Source organism: Chiloscyllium plagiosum, unplaced genomic scaffold (genome assembly GCF_037043375.1).
Source record: "Chiloscyllium plagiosum isolate Xiang-an unplaced genomic scaffold, Cpla_swu_hap1 HiC_scaffold_43, whole genome shotgun sequence".
In the NCBI taxonomy this organism is placed as follows: Eukaryota; Metazoa; Chordata; class Chondrichthyes; order Orectolobiformes; family Hemiscylliidae; genus Chiloscyllium; species Chiloscyllium plagiosum.
The window spans coordinates 3,937,482-3,958,319 of record NW_028270181.1 but is presented as its reverse complement, the minus strand read 5'-3'; the positions used below and the strand labels follow the sequence as shown (position 1 = coordinate 3,958,319).

The 20,838-nt window shown below is 45.0% G+C and overlaps 1 protein-coding gene across 1 annotated transcript in view; it reads left to right on the top strand.

The window, feature by feature from the left end:
- The first annotated feature begins 788 nt into the window (after window positions 1-788).
- The window catches only part of LOC148137422 (collagen alpha-1(XIII) chain-like), a 107,880-nt gene continuing 87,830 nt past the window's right edge, over window positions 789-20,838 (top strand). Inside the window, exons 1-2 of the mRNA XM_087982363.1 lie at window positions 789-1,519; window positions 6,014-6,083. Of these exons, the coding sequence (XP_087838489.1) occupies window positions 1,283-1,519; window positions 6,014-6,083 (307 nt within the window). The 5' untranslated portion in view covers window positions 789-1,282. The remainder of the gene's footprint in view (window positions 1,520-6,013; window positions 6,084-20,838) is intronic.

The window sequence follows — 20,838 nt, the reverse complement described above, 5'->3', positions numbered from 1 at the left end:
TATGTTTTTATTCATAATTCCAGCATCAGCAGGACATGATTTCAGTTGGTCCAGTGTCTGTGTGTCTGTGTCTGTGTTTTTTTATTTGTTTGTGGGAGTTGGGCATCGCTGCCAGGCCAGCATTGATAGCCCATCCCCAGTTGCCCTTGAGGAGGTGGGGGTGAGCTGCCTTCTTGAATCTCTGCAGTCCACTTGCTGTGGGTTGACCCACAATGTTGGTAGGGAGGGAATACCAGGATTTTGACCCAATGACTGTGAAGGAACAGTGGTATATTCCCAAGTCAGGATGGTGAGTGGCTTGGAGGGGAACGTGCAGGGGGTGGTGTTCCCATGTACCTGTTGCCCTCGTCCTTCTAGATGGAAGTGGTCGTGGGTTTGGAGGATGCTGTCTGAGGATCTTTGGTGAATTTCTGCATTGCGTCTGTGTGTATGTGTGTCCCCGTGTTCGTGATCCTGTCCGTGTGTCTGTGTCTCTCTGGATGCGTCTGTGTCTCTGTCCGCTTGTCTGCGTCTCTCTTTGTGTGTCTGTGTCTCTTTGTCTGTGTCCCTCTGTGTGAGTCTGTGTCCCTCTGTGTGAGTCTGTATCTCTCTGTGTGAGTCTGTATCTCTCTGTACGGGACTGCGAGTCTGAGTCTGTGCTTTCTGCTCCGGGAGTTACGCGGAGCCTGTCCGGTTTGAAGCCCCAGGGACCTGGGAGAACGGGACAGCGTCTCCCGGCTGCAGTGGCCGGCTCTTTATAAAAAGCGATGTTTGGAGGGAGTTAGTTAAAAATAATCGGATGTGTTATAGGGAAAAGGGGAGGGCACAGACGTCACTCCTGATCAAAGTGGAGATTCCGACCTGAAACCCGCCCTGTCACGTTGTAAAATAAATAAATTATGTTAAGCAGGCGGCTGGCTAGAAATAGCATCGAGAGAGCACCAGGCAGAGGCTGGGGGGGAAAACTTCCTTAGAGAACATGGGATTGTGGCTGTAGCCTAGAGGTAACTGACTGCAGCCGAGAGGTAACTGACTGCAGCCGAGAGGTAACTGACTGCCTGCTTCTAGCACTGACCCTGCTCTGGAGTCACTTTCCCAACTCCCACTGTCAGAGGGAACTGCTGCTGGACAATATCCATCACATCGGCGACCACAGCTCCCATTTGTTAATGTGCCGACCTTTTGGAGTATCATTTTGAAGAGATTACACGCCTGTTTCCTGTCAAAGGGATTTCTCATGAACTGGCGATAGTTGCGGCGGAGCAGGGACTCGAACAAGCGGCTCCGAGGTTCCGGGTACACGATGGAAAGCTCGCCGCCCGCTGCCCGGCGCCAGCTCCGCTCAGCCCAGCGCTGCGCCGGCCTTTCGGGCCTCGCCTGCTGCCTCCTGGCCGTGCTATCCCTCGGCCTGTGTGCCCTCCTGCACCAGCGGACCTCTGAGCTGCAGAGCCGGGTCTCGCATTTAGAGGCGGAGAGAGAGCAGCTCCCGGCCTGGCTGGAATCCGCTGTCCTTAACCGAGTGGAGGAACTCCTGGAGCAGGTTAGTGCAAGGGACGGAACCACAGCCGTTAGCACGGAGCCACACTCTCTCACACTCTGTCCCACACACACACTCTGTCCCACACTCACACACACTCTGTCCCACACTAACACACTCTGTCCCACACACACACTCTGTCCCACACTAACACACTCTGTCCCACACACACACTCTGTCCCACACTAACACACTCTGTCCCACACACACACTCTGTCCCACACTCACACGCTGTCCCACACTCACACACACGCTGTCCCACACTCACACACACGCTGTCCCACACTCACACACACTCTGTCCCACACTCACACACACTCTGTCCCACACTCACACGCTGTCCCACACTCACACACACTCTGTCCCACACTCACACACTGTCCCACACTCACACACACGCTGTCCCACACTCACACACACTCTGTCCCACACTCACACACTGTCCCACACTCACACACACGCTGTCCCACACTCACACACACTCTGTCCCACACTCACACACTGTCCCACACTCACACACACGCTGTCCCACACTCACACACACGCTGTCCCACACTCACACACACTCTGTCCCACACTCACACACTGTCCCACACTCACACACACGCTGTCCCACACTCACACACACACTGACCCACACTCACACACACTCTGTCCCACACACACACGCTGTCCCACACTCACACACACACTGTCCCACACTCACACACACTCTGTCCCACACTAACACACTCTGTCCCACACTAACACACTCTGTCCCACACACACACGCTGTCCCACACTCACACACACACTGTCCCACACTCACACACACGCTGTCCCACACTCACACACACTGTCCCACACTCAGTCCCACACTAACACACTCTGTCCCACACACACACGCTGTCCCACACTCACACACACTGTCCCACACTCACACACACTCTGTCCCACACTAACACACTCTGTCCCACACTAACACACGCTGTCCCACACGCACACACTGACCCACACTCACACACACTCTGTCCCACACTAACACACTCTGTCCCACACTAACACACACTGTCCCACACTCTCACACACACTGACCCACACTCACACACACTCTGTCCCACACTAACACACTCTGTCCCACACTAACACACACTCTGTCCCACACTCTCGCACACACTGACCCACACTCACACACACTCTGTCCCACACTAACACACTCTGTCCCACACTAACACACTCTGTCCCACACACACACACTGTCCCACACTCTGTCCCACACTAACACACTCTGTCCCACACTAACACACTGTCCCACACTCACACACACTCTGTCCCACACTCCCACACTCTCACACACGCTGTCCCACACTCTCACACACGCTGTCCCACACTCTCACACACTCTGTCCCACACTAACACACTCTGTCCCACACTAACACACACTCTGTCCCACACTCCCACACTCACACACACTCTGTCCCACACTCCCACACGCTGTCCCACACTCTCACACACGCTGTCCCACACTCTCACACACACTGACCCACACTCTCACACACGCTGTCCCACACTCTCACACACGCTGTCCCACACTCTCACACACTCTGTCCCACACTAACACACTCTGTCCCACACTAACACACACTCTGTCCCACACTCCCACACTCACACACACTCTGTCCCACACTCCCACACGCTGTCCCACACACTCACACACACTGACCCACACTCTCACACACACTGACCCACACTCTCACACACACTGACCCACACTCTCACACACTCTGTCCCACACTCACACACACTCTGTCCCACACTAACACACTCTGTCCCACACTCACACACACTCTGTCCCACACTCACACACACTCTGTCCCACACTCCCACACGCTGTCCCACACACTCACACACGCTGTCCCACACACTCACACACACTGACCCACTCTCACACACTCTGTCCCACACTCACACACTCAGTCCCACACTCACACACTCAGTCCCACACTCACACACTCTGTCCCACACTCACACACTCTGTCCCACACTCACATACACTCTGTCCCACACACACACACACTCTGACCCACACTCTCACACACTCTCTCAAACACTCTGTCCCACACTCACACACACTGTCCCACACTCACACACACTGTCCCCCACACACACACTGTCCCACACTCTCTCACACTCTCTCAAACACTCTGTCCCACACTCACACACACTCTCTCACACACTCTGACCCACACTCTCACACACTCTGTCCCACATTCTCATACACACTGTCCCACACTCTCATACACACTGTTCCACACTCTCTCAAACACTCTGTCCCACACTAACACACTCTGTCCCACACTCACACACACTCTGTCCCACACTCACACACACTGTCCCACACTCTCACACACACTGACCCACGCTCACACTGTCCCACTCTCTCACACACAATGTCCCACACTCACACACACTGTCTCAAACTCTCACACACTCAGTCCCACACTCACACACTCTGTCCCACACTCACATACACTCTGTCCCACACTCACATACACTCTGTCCCACACTCACATACACTCTGTCCCACACACACACACACTGTCCCACTCTCTCACACATTCTGACCCACACTCACACACTGTCCCAAACTCTCACACACACTGTCCCACACTCACACACACTGTCCCACACTCACACACACTGTCCCACACTCACACACTGTCCCACACTCTCACACACGCTGTCTCACACACTCTCATACACACTGTCCCACACTCACACTGTCCCACACTCGCTCTGTCCCACACTCTCACACACACCGACCCACACTCACACTGACCCACACTCACACTGTCCCACACTCACTCTGTCCCACACTCTCACACACTCTGTCCCACACTCTCACACACTCTGTCCCACACTCTCACAAACTCTGTCCCACACTCTCACACACACTCTATCCCACACTCACACACTCTGTCTCATACTCTCACTCACACTGTCCCACACTCACACTGTCCCACACTCACACTGTCCCACACTCACTCTGTCCCACACTCTCACACACACTGACCCACACTCACACTGACCCACATTCACACTGTCCCACACTCACTCTGTCCCACACTCTCACACACTCTGTCCCACACTCTCACACACACTCTATCCCACACTCACACACTCTGTCTCATACTCTCACACACACTGTCCCACACTCACACTGTCCCACACTCTGTCCCACACTCTCACTCACACTGTCCCACACTCACACTGTCCCACACTCTCTCACACACAGACCCACACACTCACACACTGATCCACACACTGTCCCACACTGGCCCACACACTCTCACTCTGGCCCACACACTCTCACACTGGCCCACACACACACACACACTGACCCACACACTCTCTCACACACTGACCCACACATACACACACACGCACTGTCCCACACTCCCAAACACTCCCACACACTGACCCACCCCCCCACACACACACTGACCCCCACCCCCACACAGACTCCCACACACTGACCACATTCCCACACACTGACCCACACAGACTCACATACACTGACACACACTGTCCCATACAGACTCACATACACTGATACACACACTGTCCCACACAGATTCTCACATACACTGACATATATCACTGTCCCACACAGACTCTCACATACACTGACACACACACTGACCACATTCCCACACACTGTCCCACATTCCACGCACTGACCCACGTTGTCCTCCACTCTTTCACACACCGACTCTCTCTCTCACACAGTCACACACACAATGTCTCTCTCTCACACACACAGTCTCACACCGTGTCAGATAGTTTCGTTACAATTACAAACTGTCCCGTTCACTGCTGTTCTTCAAAGTTGAAAATCACACGACGCCAACAGGTTTATTTGAGCTTTCGGAACGCTACCAATACCGGCCAGCTCCTTTTTCGCAAAGTTCCCAAACCGGAGTTAAACAGTTTCGCAAACACATGCCCTCGGAATGCAGCCAGAGAGTTCTCCAGACTCTCCCGGGATTGTCGGTGTCAGCCCCTTGGTACCTCCATGTTCCACTTCAATCTTCCCTCTCCCTCCTTCCACCTCCCCTCTCCCTCTCTCTTCCCCCCCCACCCCTCACAAAAAGACTTCCTTAAAAATGTGTGAAATTAGTAAGGTTCCGCTGATGGCGAATCTCGAGATTAACTAGAGATGCTATTTGGGGCGGGGGCTGAGGGATTAGTTTCTGAGTTTCGTTCATTGCAAAATGTGGCCTGTGCCTGAAGTTGGTATTTGGGTCATTTCTGGGTAGCTGGGGAGGGGGGCGGCGGGGAAGGGTGAGGTAATGAGACTGGGGGATGTTATTTGCCTTAAATGTGCCTGTGTCTCTGTGTCTCTGTCTCTGTGTCTCTGTCTCTGTGTCTCTGTCTGTCTGTGTCTGTGAGCGTGAGTGCAGCCAGCAGTCCAGTGTGTGCCTGTTCATTCCCATCTCCTGTGCTTTGACCCCACAGAGACTGAAGGCACACTTACCCAAGAGCCGGGTGGCCCGAGGGGCTCCTGCAGCCTGTGTCTGCCCCCCAGGTAGGTGCTGAGCTCCAATCCACCCCCAATCCACTCCGTCCACCTAAGCACAGAATCGCGGAGATCCTCTGCAGTGGTGGGGGGGGGGGGGTGGGGGGGGGTGTGAAGGTCTGGTCTGTTGGAGTAACTTTGTGTTGGCTCAGTGAGATGTTGGTTACACTGGGGTTTTGGGGACGGGGGGAGTCACAAAGTTCCTGCTGACCGTTCTGTGCTACCCACACCTCGGGGGGGGGCGGGGGGGGGGGGGAGAGGGGGATCTAGTTTGGACGATCTGAAGGAAGTTTTGCTCACCTGTGTTCCAATCCCAGAGTTCAGGAAGGAGGGACACCCTGTGGAATGGGGAGAATACTTCAGACAAAACTAAGATCGAACCCTCCTGGAGTCCGCATCTGCATAGATCACTCCAGGTGCACATATCCCTGAGAGCAGCTATACAAATCTCTCCAGGTACAGAGGGACAGGGCTGCCCCCAGTATGGAGGGGGGAGGGGGGTGGGGAGAGGCAGGGCTGCCCCCAGTGGGGGGGGAGGCAGGGTTGCCCCCAGTGTTTGGGGGGGGGGGGGTGAGAGAGGCAGGTCTCTCCCAGACTATCTAATGCAGAGATGCCAAACTGTCAACCAGCCGCATGTGTCTGTGCCAAAAGGGTTAATATTTGATGTGGTGTAGAGTGTCCAAAGTTGGATTTAAGATTAGAGTTGCGGAAAAGATTAAAGCTTTGCCTGTTGGCCCAGTCTGAGCTGCTATTCTGGGCATCTTGCGGCAGTACTCAGTGCATCCAGTCAATCAATCTAGCACTTCACTCCTAGCCCTGAGCACAATGGCAGTGAGCAGCAGACCCCCTGCACAGTCCCACCCCCACTGAGAGCCAGCAGACCCACTGCTCCCCCCACCCCAACTGAGGACCAGCAGACCCACTGACCCTCACCATCCACTGAGAGCCAGCAGACCCATTCCCCCCCCCCCCCACCCCCCCCGGGAAAGGAAAAGGCTGGCGTGCCTGCAAACGGCAAGTAATAAACTGCAAAATGCACACTGGGAGGATTGCACTGAACTGTGTGAGGAAAAGTTTATTTGTCATTTCCCAGGCAAAATACAGTTGGTATTTGTGAAGATTCGCCTTGCTGTGAAATCTCCAGTTTGGAAAGATCCACAGTTGTTCTGTGGGGTAGGGTGGGGTCTGGGCTTTGAGGGGTGGGGGGGTGAGGTTCGTAGTGAGGGTGGGAGGTTATGCAGGGCAATATATCCTGGCCTTAGGGAGCAGGCCCAAGTTGCCCAGGAGCAGGGAATTACCAAATGAGGGTCCGTGCTCCCTACCTGCCCCCACATCAGATCTGAAACCGCCTCTGTCATGTTATTGTCCAGGTCCTAAAGCCAGACCCTCCCTCTAGCCTGACTGTGGGGTGGTGGGGGGAGGGACCTCAGATGGTTCTCCCCCAGAGCATGCAGGGTGCTTGGTTCATGGATCTGCAGAGTGTGGCTGCACAGTTTAGGGGGGAGAAGGGAGCTTCCCCTAGTTTCAGAACTATACACGTATGGAATTACTTCGAAATTCACACATTCTGAGCAGTTGGACTTCTTAGAGATACTGGTTACAAATGAAAGATTTTCAACTGAATTATTTTGTCCTGGCCGGTGTCGAGCTTCTTGAATGTTGTTGGAGCTGCACCCATCCAGGCAATTGGCAAGTATTCCATTACACTGCTGACCTGTGCCTTGTAGATGGTGGACAGGTTTTGGGGAGACAGGAGGTGAGTTACTTGCTGCGGGATTCCCAGCCTCTGTCCCCCTCTTATAGCCATAGTTTTGATATGGTGAGTCCAACTCAGTTTCTGGTCAATCCAGAATGATGTTGAATCCCTCTCTGGGTTTTTTTTAAAAGACCTAAATATTATAGCACAGGTATTTATTTGACTTAATCACTTTGAGACAGCCTGTGGTTATAACAGGCACTATAGAAATGCAAGTCTATTCATTTGAACATTCTTTTTTTAAGGTATTAAATTTAAGCACCCGGTCAATGTTAAATCCAAAACAAATTTGGAGAGGAACTTTCTGTAACTGGAGAGTGATGAGAGTGGGGTGAGGTGAATGGTTTAGGTGTATTTTAGCAATGCATCCATGTCGGAGGGAGGAGTCGAAGATTAACTGGATGGGGTTATGAGATAAAGAGGGAGGAGGATCCAGTGGATTAACGATTGCTTCTTTGCTGCATAAATCAATGTAATTGAAGAAAATGATGAGGGATCGTAGACTATTAGAAAAGGGAACATTTCCCAGGGCTGCTGAAGAATGGTTGTTTTGATAATGCATCCATACCTGGAACAGTTCCCAATGTGGTTGGGATTTGAAATATTAAGCAGCACTCACAAGTGCTCATATAAAATGACATAATTACAGGTCACATCCATGACAGGTACTATACAGCCTGGAAAGTAAAATCTTCATTAACAGCTCATGAGGAAATCCAGAAACCCTTCATGAAATGAACCCAAGCAAGAGTATGACAAATAAAGGGGGTGTATACTGCTGGACTGACCCTGGTTCCTTTTACCTGGACCAGCCCTTGCTCTTTCCAATGTTGGCGGGAGTTTTTGGGCCCTGTGTTTAAAAGTTCTTTTCTTCCCTTCTGATGTTACTTGACTTCTGTTGTATATGTGGCTCTTCTGGGTTTGTGTTTTAAATTTGCAATATTGCCATTTTTCTTTTTTATCTCCTCAGTGGTAGTTCTTTAAAAATAACTTGAGAAGCTTAGAAACAAAGTTGACTTGTTAGCCTTGAATCATTCAAGACTTGTGTTTTCCTGCGTTGAAAGATTAAATTATAAATTTACTAACATTTTGCCTGAAAAACACATGTTGACCGAGCTGATAAGGACCTCAGCAATAATTTTGTTTTGATACAGTTTATACACTTCATTAGGTACACATCTGGGTTTTATTTGAATATTTTCCACCCACATTTGGATCTTGTGGAAAAGGTACCATTGATGTTAGGAAAACAAAATTACTTTCAACCCTGACCACATGACCACAGCCATTGATTGACTGAATGAATGTGTGACCCAAATGGTGGCGGTTGTGTGCACCCACAAGAACCAAACAGGGAGGTAACTATTCTGTTCCTAAATCTACAAGGATGAGGTGGTATGGTGACTCAGTGGTTAGCACTGCTGCCTTACAGCACCAGGGTCCCAGGTTCAATTCTAGCCTTGGGTGACGGTCTGTGTGGAGTTTGCATATTCTCCCTGTGTCTATGTGCATTTCCTCCGGGTGCTCCGGTTTCCTCCCACAGTCCAAAGATGTACATGGCTAGGTGAATTGGCTATGCTAAATTGCACATAGTGTTCAGGGATGTGTGAATTAGTCAGGGTAAATGTAGAGTAATAGGATAGGGGAATGGGTCTGGGTGGGTTACTCTTCAGAGAGTCAGTGTGGACTTGTTGGGCCAAAGGGCCTGTTTCCATACTGTAGGGATTCTATGATAAAGTATGTTTCTTGAGCAGGAGAAATTGTAACAACTAATCCCTGAGTATTGTTGAAGAAAAGGCATATTTTGTTGAAGCTAAAAGGAAAACATTTCTTTTTTTCTTCTTTTTTATCCCCCACACTACCGTCTAACTGCGGTCATACTTATATTTTCCCCAGCACTCATGTTGTGTGTGTGCAGGTGTGAGACACAGTGAAAGACACAAGGTGCATGAATCTTTATTCAGTTTCCGCCATCAGGAAGAAAGGAAACACCCGAGTGGCCGGTGACAAGCAGTGCCCTTCCCTGAGGGCAATTGTGCATGATCCAACAGAGAAGGGGAGGGCAGGGATTAAATCAAAATACAGTTGGAAGGGGGAATAAAGACACTGCTCCCTGCGGTACCCACCTTCCCCTGAAAATTTCAAGGGTGTAGATGGACACCGCGTGCTCCTCCTCCAGAGACACCCGGGTTCTAACATAGCTGCAGAAAAGGGGCAGGCAGTCGGCCTTAACAACGCCCTCCACGGTCCGCTGCCTGGACGTGTTTATGGCCATTCTGGCCAGGCCCAGGAGCAGACCCACGAGGAGGTCCTCTGACCTATCCACACTGGGTGCCCAAAAATCCGGAGCGTGGGACTGAAGTGCAACCAAAAGCAGAGGAAAAGGTTTTTTAGAAAATCAAAAAGGGAGTGCAAATGCCCACACCCAATATACATATGGTCCGCAGCACCACTGAACAAGCAGTTGGGCTGGGAGTCTGTGAAACACCGCAAGGAAAACATTTATTTTCAAATTAATCATCTTTTATTCTAGCACCAGAATCTATACAAGGGTATAGTCAGATCAAACTTCAAGGAGTTGATTTATGGTCAGTATCAGAATAGTTGTGTACAACCTTTCAGTGATCCAGCTCAAAGAGCAAATCTCAAACCAAGTTACAAATCTGCTGAACTTGTACTCCGAGGGAAAACATTTCTATTATGAGAGAGAAGACTGCTGACTGGTAGAGGTATTGCCATGGAAAATGTACCAATCATAATGCACTTGCCAACCAGTCACCACTTTCCTCCCATATGATATAAATGTTGGTTTTCTGCTAAAATTAGTATCCTCGAGAATTGTCCTGATCAATGTAAGAAAAAACTTTTTTGACAATGTGTCTTTTTCAACAGTGTTCAAGAAATTATAGCACTGGTAAAACTTGTTTGGCCTGAGATTTAGGAGTAAATGATGGCAGATACTGGAATCTGAACTGAAAACAAAATATTCTGGACATCACAGCGGGTCAGGCAGAGTCCATGGAGAGAAAGCAAGCTAACATTTTGAGTCAAGATTAGTCTGCATCTACACTAGCTTTCCTCCATGTGTACTGCCTGACCGCTGTGATCTCCGGCATTGTTTAGTTGTCCTGAGATTTGTTGTCTGCAGGACATAAACTGGAGCCCAATGTATGTCTGGATTACAACGGGGGTATATTGGCAAAGAACTAATTGGAACTTAGTTTGATATTTATATCATCCTAGCAATGTGGAGAATCTTAGTAGGAAGAATTATTTTAGTATCTATTGGATCCATATGCAAATATTCAATTTTACGACCTCAATTACCAATATATTCTGTAATAATAATATTGAAGTTTATAGTATATTTTATGTCCTGTCTCAACATTTCATTTCTCTAAAGTTTTATCTTTTAGAAAAATCTGTCTTTCTGTAATGGATCTGGCAGAGTAATGGCTATAAATAATTTCCCTGTCAACAGGCAACCCATTTATTTCATATGGGGGTAGTTTATTACATGAAGATGTATCAGTAGCCAAATTCTGTCACTCATTCCAATTGGGCAAATGATTTGACAGATTGCCTTATAATAGTAGTGACTTTGCCACATTACAGGGTGATAGTCTGTATTAATCAGTAGTAACCAACTTGACAATCACTTTGTGGAACACAATTTGAATATTTCTTAAATAAAATGGGTGTTGCTGAAAATTTTCATCTTGGTCTCAAGAGGAAAAACACAAGATTTCCCAATTTCAGAAGGTCAGCTTTATGCTGCAGGAGAAAAGAGTGCTTATTAATTAGGAAGTCAACTCTGATTAGCCGAGGTGTTGCTATGAAGTAAACAAAAGGTATCTATGAGCTCCCCAACCTCCAAATAATTTTAAAAATATACAAGGCTTGAACATATTCCTTTTGCTTGCCGAGTATGGGTTACAGCTTATAAATTTATGCCATTTTTATCAAATGTAAATGAGTCACATTATAAATTGACTGATTATTTTAAATTGGATGATGTTGTACTGTTAGCACACCCAAGATTGTTCAGCTAATACTGTCTAAATGTAGAATCATATCCAACAGACATTTTGTTTTGAATTTTGCAAGCATAAGCTTGCGACAGTGAATTACGCAGAAGGATAGGAAGTAAAATATTTGCCTTCTCAGTGCCAGTACTTTGATCAGTTTTGTCTTTGGGCCTTAGCCCTGAGCTACTGAAATGCTTCCTCCTTGCAATTTTTGGTTATTCTAACAGGAATGAAGGTTGTTGGTTATTCATTATCATTTTCATTGAGCCATTCCTGGATACAGCAGTTTCGTACGGCTGCTTTGTATTTGATCAGACTGTTCGGGATTGGAGCTGGATTGATTGTGAACTGCATTCATCTTTTCTATTAAGCTGCTGCATAACTGTTACCAGTTGTCTGCACTTGCACTGTATCACACTGGAAACCACAAGCCATTAGGTAAGGGGTATGATAGGTTCCAGAAAGATGAAATAAAACGCAGAAGTCTCCAGCAGGCCTCACATCAACTGTGAAGAAAGGAAGAGAGTTAGTGCTTCAGGTCTCTAAACCCTCTATTCAAACAAAGTGTCACTGACCTGAAGTATTAACTCTGTTTCTCTTTCCACCAGACCTGCTGAGTTTTTCCAGCAATTTGTGCTTTTAAACCACTGGTGAGGGCATTAAAACATCTCCATTTATTGTCAAAAAGAACACATGCAACAGGATCATTTTCCAGAATAACAAAGGTAACATTCCCAGTCATATGCACTTGTAAGAATTTTCAGAGGGAAGAGTTTTGCTCAAGGCCTTGACTGTTTGGAGATCATTTAGTTGTTTGTATTTCAATTTTGTGTCATCATTCTGTGATTAAGGTAGTACTGCAACGCAGACATGAAACCAAAGCAACATGGCTGCTCAGTGGTTAGCACTGCTGCCTCACAGTGCCTGGGACCTGGGTTTGATTCCAGCCTCCAGTGACTGTCTGTGTGGAGTTTGCACATTCTCCCAGTGTCTGCTTACGTTTCCTCCAGATGCTCCTGTTACCTCCCACAATTCAAAGATGTACAGGTTGGGTGAATTGGCCATGTTAAGTTGCCCATAATGTTCAGGGATATGTAGGATAAGTGCATTATTCAGGGGTAAATGTAGGGGAATGTGTCTGGGTAAATTACTCTCCAGAGGGTCAGTGTGGACTTGGGCTGATTGGCCTGTTTTCACACTGTAGGGATTCTAGGATCATAGCCAGTCCTCAGCTCTCCATCAGATTAGACAATGATGGTAACACTGTATGAAACAACTAGCTTTATGCCTCAGTAGGAATTTCACTATACGTACTACTGTAGTAAAGAATGACAGGAATGTCTAATCAGCCATGATCCTATTAAATGGTAGATTAGGCTCGAGGGGCTGAATAGCTTATTCCAATTCCTATTTCTTATGACCTAATGAGACAGTGTTGGCAGCACTTACCCTGACAATGTAAATTATTTAACACCAAAGGCAACTTCTCATTTGGTTTTAAAAATAAACTGATGTTCTAACGTCTGATGATGCTTGGCTATTGGATGGAGTTTACTTGCTTATCAAGAAAAGTTAACCTGCTGCAGCTCTGATAGGCTCCAGAATATTTTCAGGATGACGGTTTAATCGTGGGAATGTGTTAGATAGAGTGAGTTGTATTTGGTTAAGAGCAAATAACAAACACTCATCTCCCTCATATGTTTTTCAAATGATAATCGCTAACATTATAATTCATTGGACAATATTTTTGGGGTCAAGATATTGCGACACAGGAGCACAAATATCCTCAATTTTGTAACAATCCCAGAAGTCTTTTTAAAATATCTGCTTATTTCAAAGACTTAATGGAGGAAGTTCTGCATCAAAATATATCACTTCATTAGGGAGGTAATGGCCTAGTGATATTATTGCTAGACTGTTAATCCAGAGAATCAGGTAATGTTCCTGGGTGCCCAGGTTCAAAACCTGCCACAGATGGTGGAATTTGAATTCAGTTAAAATCTGGAATTAAGAATCTAATGCTGACCATGTGTTGATTGTTGAGGAAAAACCCATTTGGTACACTAATGCCTTTTCGGGAAGGCAACTGACATCCTTACCTGGTCTGGTCTACATGTGACTCCAACCCACATCAATATGGTTGACCATCAACAGCCCTCTGGGAAATGAGGGATGGGGCAATAAATGCTGGCCTAGCCAGTGACGCCCTCATCCCATGAATGTATAAAGAAAAATCATGTGTACAGCTCTCACAGTTGAGATAATTGAAAATTGTCAATCACATCCTTAAGTTTGTTAGTATATTTTTGAAGGTTTTAAGAAACCTTGGTGGCTATTAATTGCCTGAGCTCACGTATGTTCAGAAAGGACTGTAGTGCTAGGTGTGGGGTAAGAGGGTATGTCAAAAAACTCTCTGCACAGAAGAAACATTACATGTGTCTTGATATTGATCTTTCCAATTAGCTTTGAATCAGTTAGCAAGAATTTGTAGTGAGTCCAGACTTTTGTGAGCTCGTATGTTATCAGAAGCTGTTATCCAATTTTACCTGATTGTTGACATTAAGTAAATCTTTCATATCGATTTCAAATGCAGAGGGAATTCCACAACTGAAAATTTGGTTGGTATGAATGGATATTACCAGTAGCCATTGCAAACAAAATCCAGTGTGTTTGTTACCTCAACTGTGGTAGTTGAGAGTAATGTGTCTTGGGATGTGACTATTTTCCTGATGGTTTCAGTATTTGTACAGCATGTCTATCATTACCATTGGATGGGATATATTTAAAAGTATTAAGTTATTTTACATTGCTTTAATGATTGATTGAGCTAAAGAGGTTAGAGAAATGAATTACAGAAGTTGTACCATGACTCAGATATTGTGGATTTAAGTCCTCCTCCTGAGTCTTAAGTGCTTAGTCTTGTTGGAAACTTCAGTGCAATAATGTGGAAATATAAACTGAGACCCTGTCTGTGTCTGCAAGTAGCTGTAAAAGATCCTGTAGCATCGTTTGTTAAAGTGCAATGGAGGTTTTCTATTATCTGAGCAACATTTATTGAATATACCTCAAATATGAAATGTTTATTCAGTTCATTGCTGTTTTGGGGATTTTCCTGTATGCGTACTTAGTTATTGGCTTTGCATAACAATAGAGGCTACATGTCAGAATAATTAATTGGCTGTGAACCACTTTGAGATGTTCACAGTCAACAATATAAATGTAAACTCTTTAATAGTAAAAGAGAAATGAATAAAACTTTTAGTAACTTGATTTTGAAGGACTGCAGTTCTTAAAGAATCTGGAACTGATTAAATTTGCCTAGAATGGACACAGTCCAATTGTGTTCTGTTATTAACATATAATAAAAAATGAATTTCATTTCTGTGCTCTCTTGCCTTGAAACTGGTTTTCTCTTCAGCGTGTATTTTCCTTTTCTGAAATACATTTATGTTTCTTTTGCTTTTATGGGTCTGCCCATATGTTTCTTGTCTTTCTTGCGTCTTTCCTTCGTTGCAATGATCCTCGGAATCATTGCTTGCTGCAACTTTCAATATTAACTACAGAATCCAATGCATTGGCTTGGCAATGAAGAGTTTTATTTGGATGCTTGCAGCTAATGAGTGGAAAGCAGTTGGATGCAAAGTGCAAAGAAGAGTGTTTGCAGCTGAATAAATGATCAGATCAAGATGGGGAGAGATTAAGTCACTGGTGTCCACACAGAAACAATTGCATTGCAAGTGTTTTTGATTGTATCCTTGGACATCTGCTAATAGTATGTTTAACCCAAAACATGCTCACAGAAAATATATTGTCTTATGTGGTGTATATATCCTCCTCCCAACTTTTGTTCCTCCTTTTATTTCTCTGTTGGAGGCATAAGAAGCCAGACCAAGATTTGAGATGCAAATCAATCTGATTTTCTATGCAGTGCTTACTGTGAACCTCTTCAGACACAGGAGTGGTAGGGGTTCACAAAAAAGGATGAAAACAGTTGACATCTCGTTCCGTTACTTTGAAAATAACTTTTTTAAATATTCATTCACGGGGTGTGAGTATCATTGGCAAGGCCTGCATTTATTGCTCCTCCCTTGTCATCTTTGAGAAGGTGGTGGTGACCTGCCGCCCTGAACTGCTGCATTCCATTTACTACAGGTAGCCCTGCAGTGCGGTTGCAGAGGGAGCTCCAGGATTTTAACCCAACAAGAATGGTGATACATTCCCAAGTCAGAATGATGAGTGACTTGAAGGGTAACTTCCAGGTGGTGGTGTGCCCTGCATCATCATTTCTTGTGGAAGATTTGCATATATTCTTTGCTTTAAAACAGTACAATATCTGTGGATTTTGTTGTGTCCATATTCTTTCTGCATTTGAATTTGATGATGAACATTGGATTCAGTAAGTATGATTTGATAAAATAGAAAGCTCAGGTAAATGTCTTCGTTTGAGATTGGTGTATTACTGGTCAGTCAGAAAATATTCCACAGTGTCACAGGTTCAGTTCCTGGTGTGTCCTGAGTTACCCTGTTTGATATGACAAGAGCGTGTTATCTCCATTAATCTGGAGAAAAATAAAGCAGTCCATTTTTTGTCTTGTTCACATTAGACGTATGATGACTGGTTAAGCAGTGGGAACTGTAGAATGTCCATGTGACAATGTGTGATCGGTTCTGGCTGACTTTGTGGCTGGTAAATTATCATCTTGATTGTTCTAAACCCAGCCCCACTTTCCTGACCCCCACCTATTTAACAAGCTTCTCCTCCTTTGTTCCAGTCTAAGACAAAACCGTGACCTGCTGGGAGTCTGCAGTTATGATCCCTTGACCTTATTCTAGCATGTCCACTTTAAACTACATCAGTTAGTGTCAAATTCTTCAACTCAGTGCCTGTGCTTTGGTGGGTTTACTGAGTTCTAATGTTCTCGGCATCAGTCTCAGCTACAATGTCGGAGAACGGCATGATGTTTCAGAGGTTATTAATGAAGAACAATCGGGAAAAATCTTATCGGTCAATGCGGTGAAAACCTTCTGTAAAGTTACCTTTTAAAATGAATAACCTTCTAAAATATGCCCATTTTAACCTTGCAGTTTTTTTAAATTAACCTCTTCAGATGTTTTATGATTCTCCTCTGAAGCAGGTGGAACGTCTGACTTCTAGCCCAAAGGGAGGGACTATAGCACACAACCCTCCATTTAACCTCATATTCTTACTTTGGAATCAATTTTGAAATTTGTTTCCCAATTATTTTACTAATGCTATAAACTCAAAAGTCACTAGGTAAAACCACAATAAAGACTGAAGTGTAGAAATTAGTTGCCATATTAACACATGAACACATGGCTTATTAGTATGTATGCTATTTTTAATGGATGTGAACACCTCCTGTTAAAATAGAAAATACAAGTGTCATATGAATCTGTTAAACATTCATATCCTATTTATGGTAAATAGTAATTTCTAAGCTTTTAAAAATCTGATGTAATTAAATTTACAACGAGATTTTTAAAAATGTATTCGTTTGGAGTAACAGTATTTTTTTTCAAACTGACATTTATCTCTCGACTTGGCTTAATTCTGAATACAGAACAAAACTCAAAACATATGATCTGCAGTTTGCTTTTCAAAATCCATAGATCTAAGTCCCCCTATCGTGATGCTGCGATAAATATATCCTAATCTAGATACAGAGAAAATACATGAACTGCCTCTAAACCTTGACTTTTTCTAAAGAATGTAATATGCTGCCTGCTGAAGAATGGTTTGGTTGCTCCATAATTAAAACAGATCGCTTACATCTAGGTGAAGATGTTAGAATATTGCATTTTGCTCTGAAACTAGTGCTTTAGGGCTCAGTTTCAGGAACTCATTGACCTCTGCTGTTCTCTTGACTTGATTGACAGGGGATTCAGGGTAAGGAGCAGAGGTTACTGCTGTTTGTAAATAATCTCTCCACTCTCTAATATATTAGTGCTGGAAAGAATACCTTTCCTTTGAAACAAAGTCCTCCTTTGCTGCATATACTGAGAGGGGTGCTCCCTTAGAAAAGAAAGGGACAGAATTCCACGGGGGTGCACAAAGAGGGAGGGCTATCCTTTCAAATAGAAAAGGTGGAGATGATCCTGTGGGGTCAGTCAGACAACTGCAAGGAGAGAATAAAGGAGTGGAGAGAGCAGGGAGAGTCTGACTCTGTTTGAGCAACGTGGGCTAGAGATAAGATAGTAGTGAAGATAAAGAATCATCAAGGAACGCCCTGTTAAAATTGGAGAGATCGAAACCACTCAAACTACTGGAAGACAAGAACAAGGCACCATTTTTGTTGGAAGGCAAGAGGACACCTCTGATTCTGTCTGGAACATGATAGCACTCTTGTTGAGTCCAGCAAGCTTCCATTTAAAACTGTATCTACTGGTGCAGTGGAAAAGAATTCCTGCATGTGCTACTTGTTGCAAAACATATACACTTGCCCATGAATTTGATTTATATGAATTTTTAAATCTTTCTCCAAACGTTCAGTCACTCCTTCTTTACCAAATATGTGTCTCTGGCTCACCAACTGCTTTCCCCAAACTGTTGCAGAGTGCCCTCAGATGGATTTCTGTGTTGAAGGTACTGTGCTGTATTTTTGAATAAAAAGGCATGCACTCTGGAAACTTTGCCACTACAAACACGAACACTGAAGGCCCAACTAATTTGTCAAAATCCTGCTGGTCCTTACCTCATCTTTCAGGTTCTAAGTGTTGTGTTGTCCTCAGAAGGTTACGGCTTAGCATTCAATAACTGTTGTTGAATGTTGGGTTTAATCTGCTGAATGGGATTCCAGCCAGAATATATTGTCCTTGGCAGCTCTAGTCATAAAAGTATCAACTTGAAACTTATGGAGGTGACACAAAAGCTGCTGCAAATACTGTTGGGCACTCAAAATAATTAATTTAATGCACATGGGAACATAGCTTGATAATGTTGGTCCTGTTGTATATTTTGGCTCTTAATTTTAAAAAATATTTTGTGCTTTGTTATACGCTCATGTCTCAGTCATCAGTCTGCATCCTGCATATGTGAGTTAGGAGGCAGTAGTGACCTAATTTTGTCCCAGAGAGTCACTCAATGACTGTTTTGCTGAGTGTATTTCAGATTAGAGGCATAATAAATAACTGTATGGTCTGACCCACCTGTTTTCAGTACTCTATCAAGTGTGCAGTAGGCTGCTCTCCTTTTAACAAGGACCTGTCAGTAACATGCCACCAATACCAACGAGTACCAGTCATATGTATTGATGGTGATTGAATGATGATACTATCAATATTCAAGACACCTGTTAGTCATCACTCACCTAGCAGATGCCATTAGCATTGTTGCCATTCTTGTTAGTATTTTCAGTGTTTCATGGTAAGCAATACTTCAGCAGTAAATATAATGGTGTGTTAGTCTTCACAGCATGGGGTAGCTATGTTCACCATTCAGTCCATAAATAGATCTCTAACACAAGGTAGACCAAGGGTAATAATGAACATTGAAGAGTGTTGTTTTGTTACAGTTTTCTTTTCTTGAACTAGTCTTTCCGGTTGCCTCAGCCCATCAGGTTCAGCATCAAACGTACTGAGTCACAATAGGTTCAGTACATTGGGTCCTGTGTATGTTGACTGTGGCAAGGAAGATGGTGCAGCTAAATGGTTCAGTTTTGACCTAAACTTATAGAGCAAGGGATTGAAACCATGCACTGCAGATTCCATGGTCACACAAACCCCCGACCTTCTCCAGCATGTCCTGCCTCCTCTGCCAAAGATCTGCAGATTGAGGATTGACTGCTTGGTGATTACAATTTAGACTCTTCGTAGAAGTCATTGTCAAATCGAGAGATACTAGAGGATGACCGTTCCAGGTGTAAAACCTCTTGAAACTACGTTGATTAAAATTCCTAGTGCAGTGATGAATCTCAGTATTCAATACACTGAAGGGTACCTTACCAAACTGTTCTCTGAAAGAAATATTCAAAGACGCATGCAGTAAGGTTCACTCCCTGAGACTGAGGCATTGTTTACATTGATAGCACACAGCCAGAGAGTTCCACTTTGGCTGCCGGGGTTTTCAATCAGACGGTATAAATAAGGTTGAGGGTTAATACGCTAGTCACCAACCTAAGATTAATGTCCCTCAACAATCAGTAGGTGCTGATTTCATGAGGCATCGCAAAACATTTATAGTGGAAAAATATTGCCTCCTGTGTCATAATCTCAAAATAAAAGCACCTGGATTCTGGGCACACTTCAGAAAATTTTTTAAAATAGATTCTTATCACTTGGAGAGATAAAGCTAATCTTTCCATTGGCTGCCTCCTCTTCTTTTTTTCTTCCCCTTCCCCAACTTTTAACTTTGACCAAGAGAGGTTTTAAAATAAGTTTACATGCTTTTTATTGTTAGCTTTATGCATTTAATATTTTAATGGCTTACAGGCTGATTATATGAAGTACCAGGAACATTTCTGTTTGTCAGGAGATTGACATCAGAAGTTGACAATTCCATCCTTACAAGACGACTCAGGATGTCTAGTGGGGTTGGCTAAAATTCTTGGGCCTTTCATTGTTGTCTGCTGCCCTTGATTCACAGATGGCCCTTACTGAGGGCTGTGGCTTTCTGCTGTGGGCTGTCGTGTGAGTGAACATGTTGCTTCCTAACCTGATGATGGTTGAATACCTGGGGAAATACATTCCCGTGAGATATTAGATCTGGAAGAGCTGAATTTCCTTCCTTTCCTGCCACCTCTTTGCCTCAACATTTAGACATTTGGACTCAAAGTATGATGCAGCAAGCGGTTGGTTGACATTTTGAATGATTCACAAAAAGCTCCTCTGCCGTCATTAATGCTTCACACACATTCAGATGAAATGATTGCAAAATGAACTTTGATAAATAGTTCATTTATCAAAGTCACCTGTGTCCAGGTGACTGAACTAGCAGCTCCCGCCTGCCAAGTCCTGTTCTCTC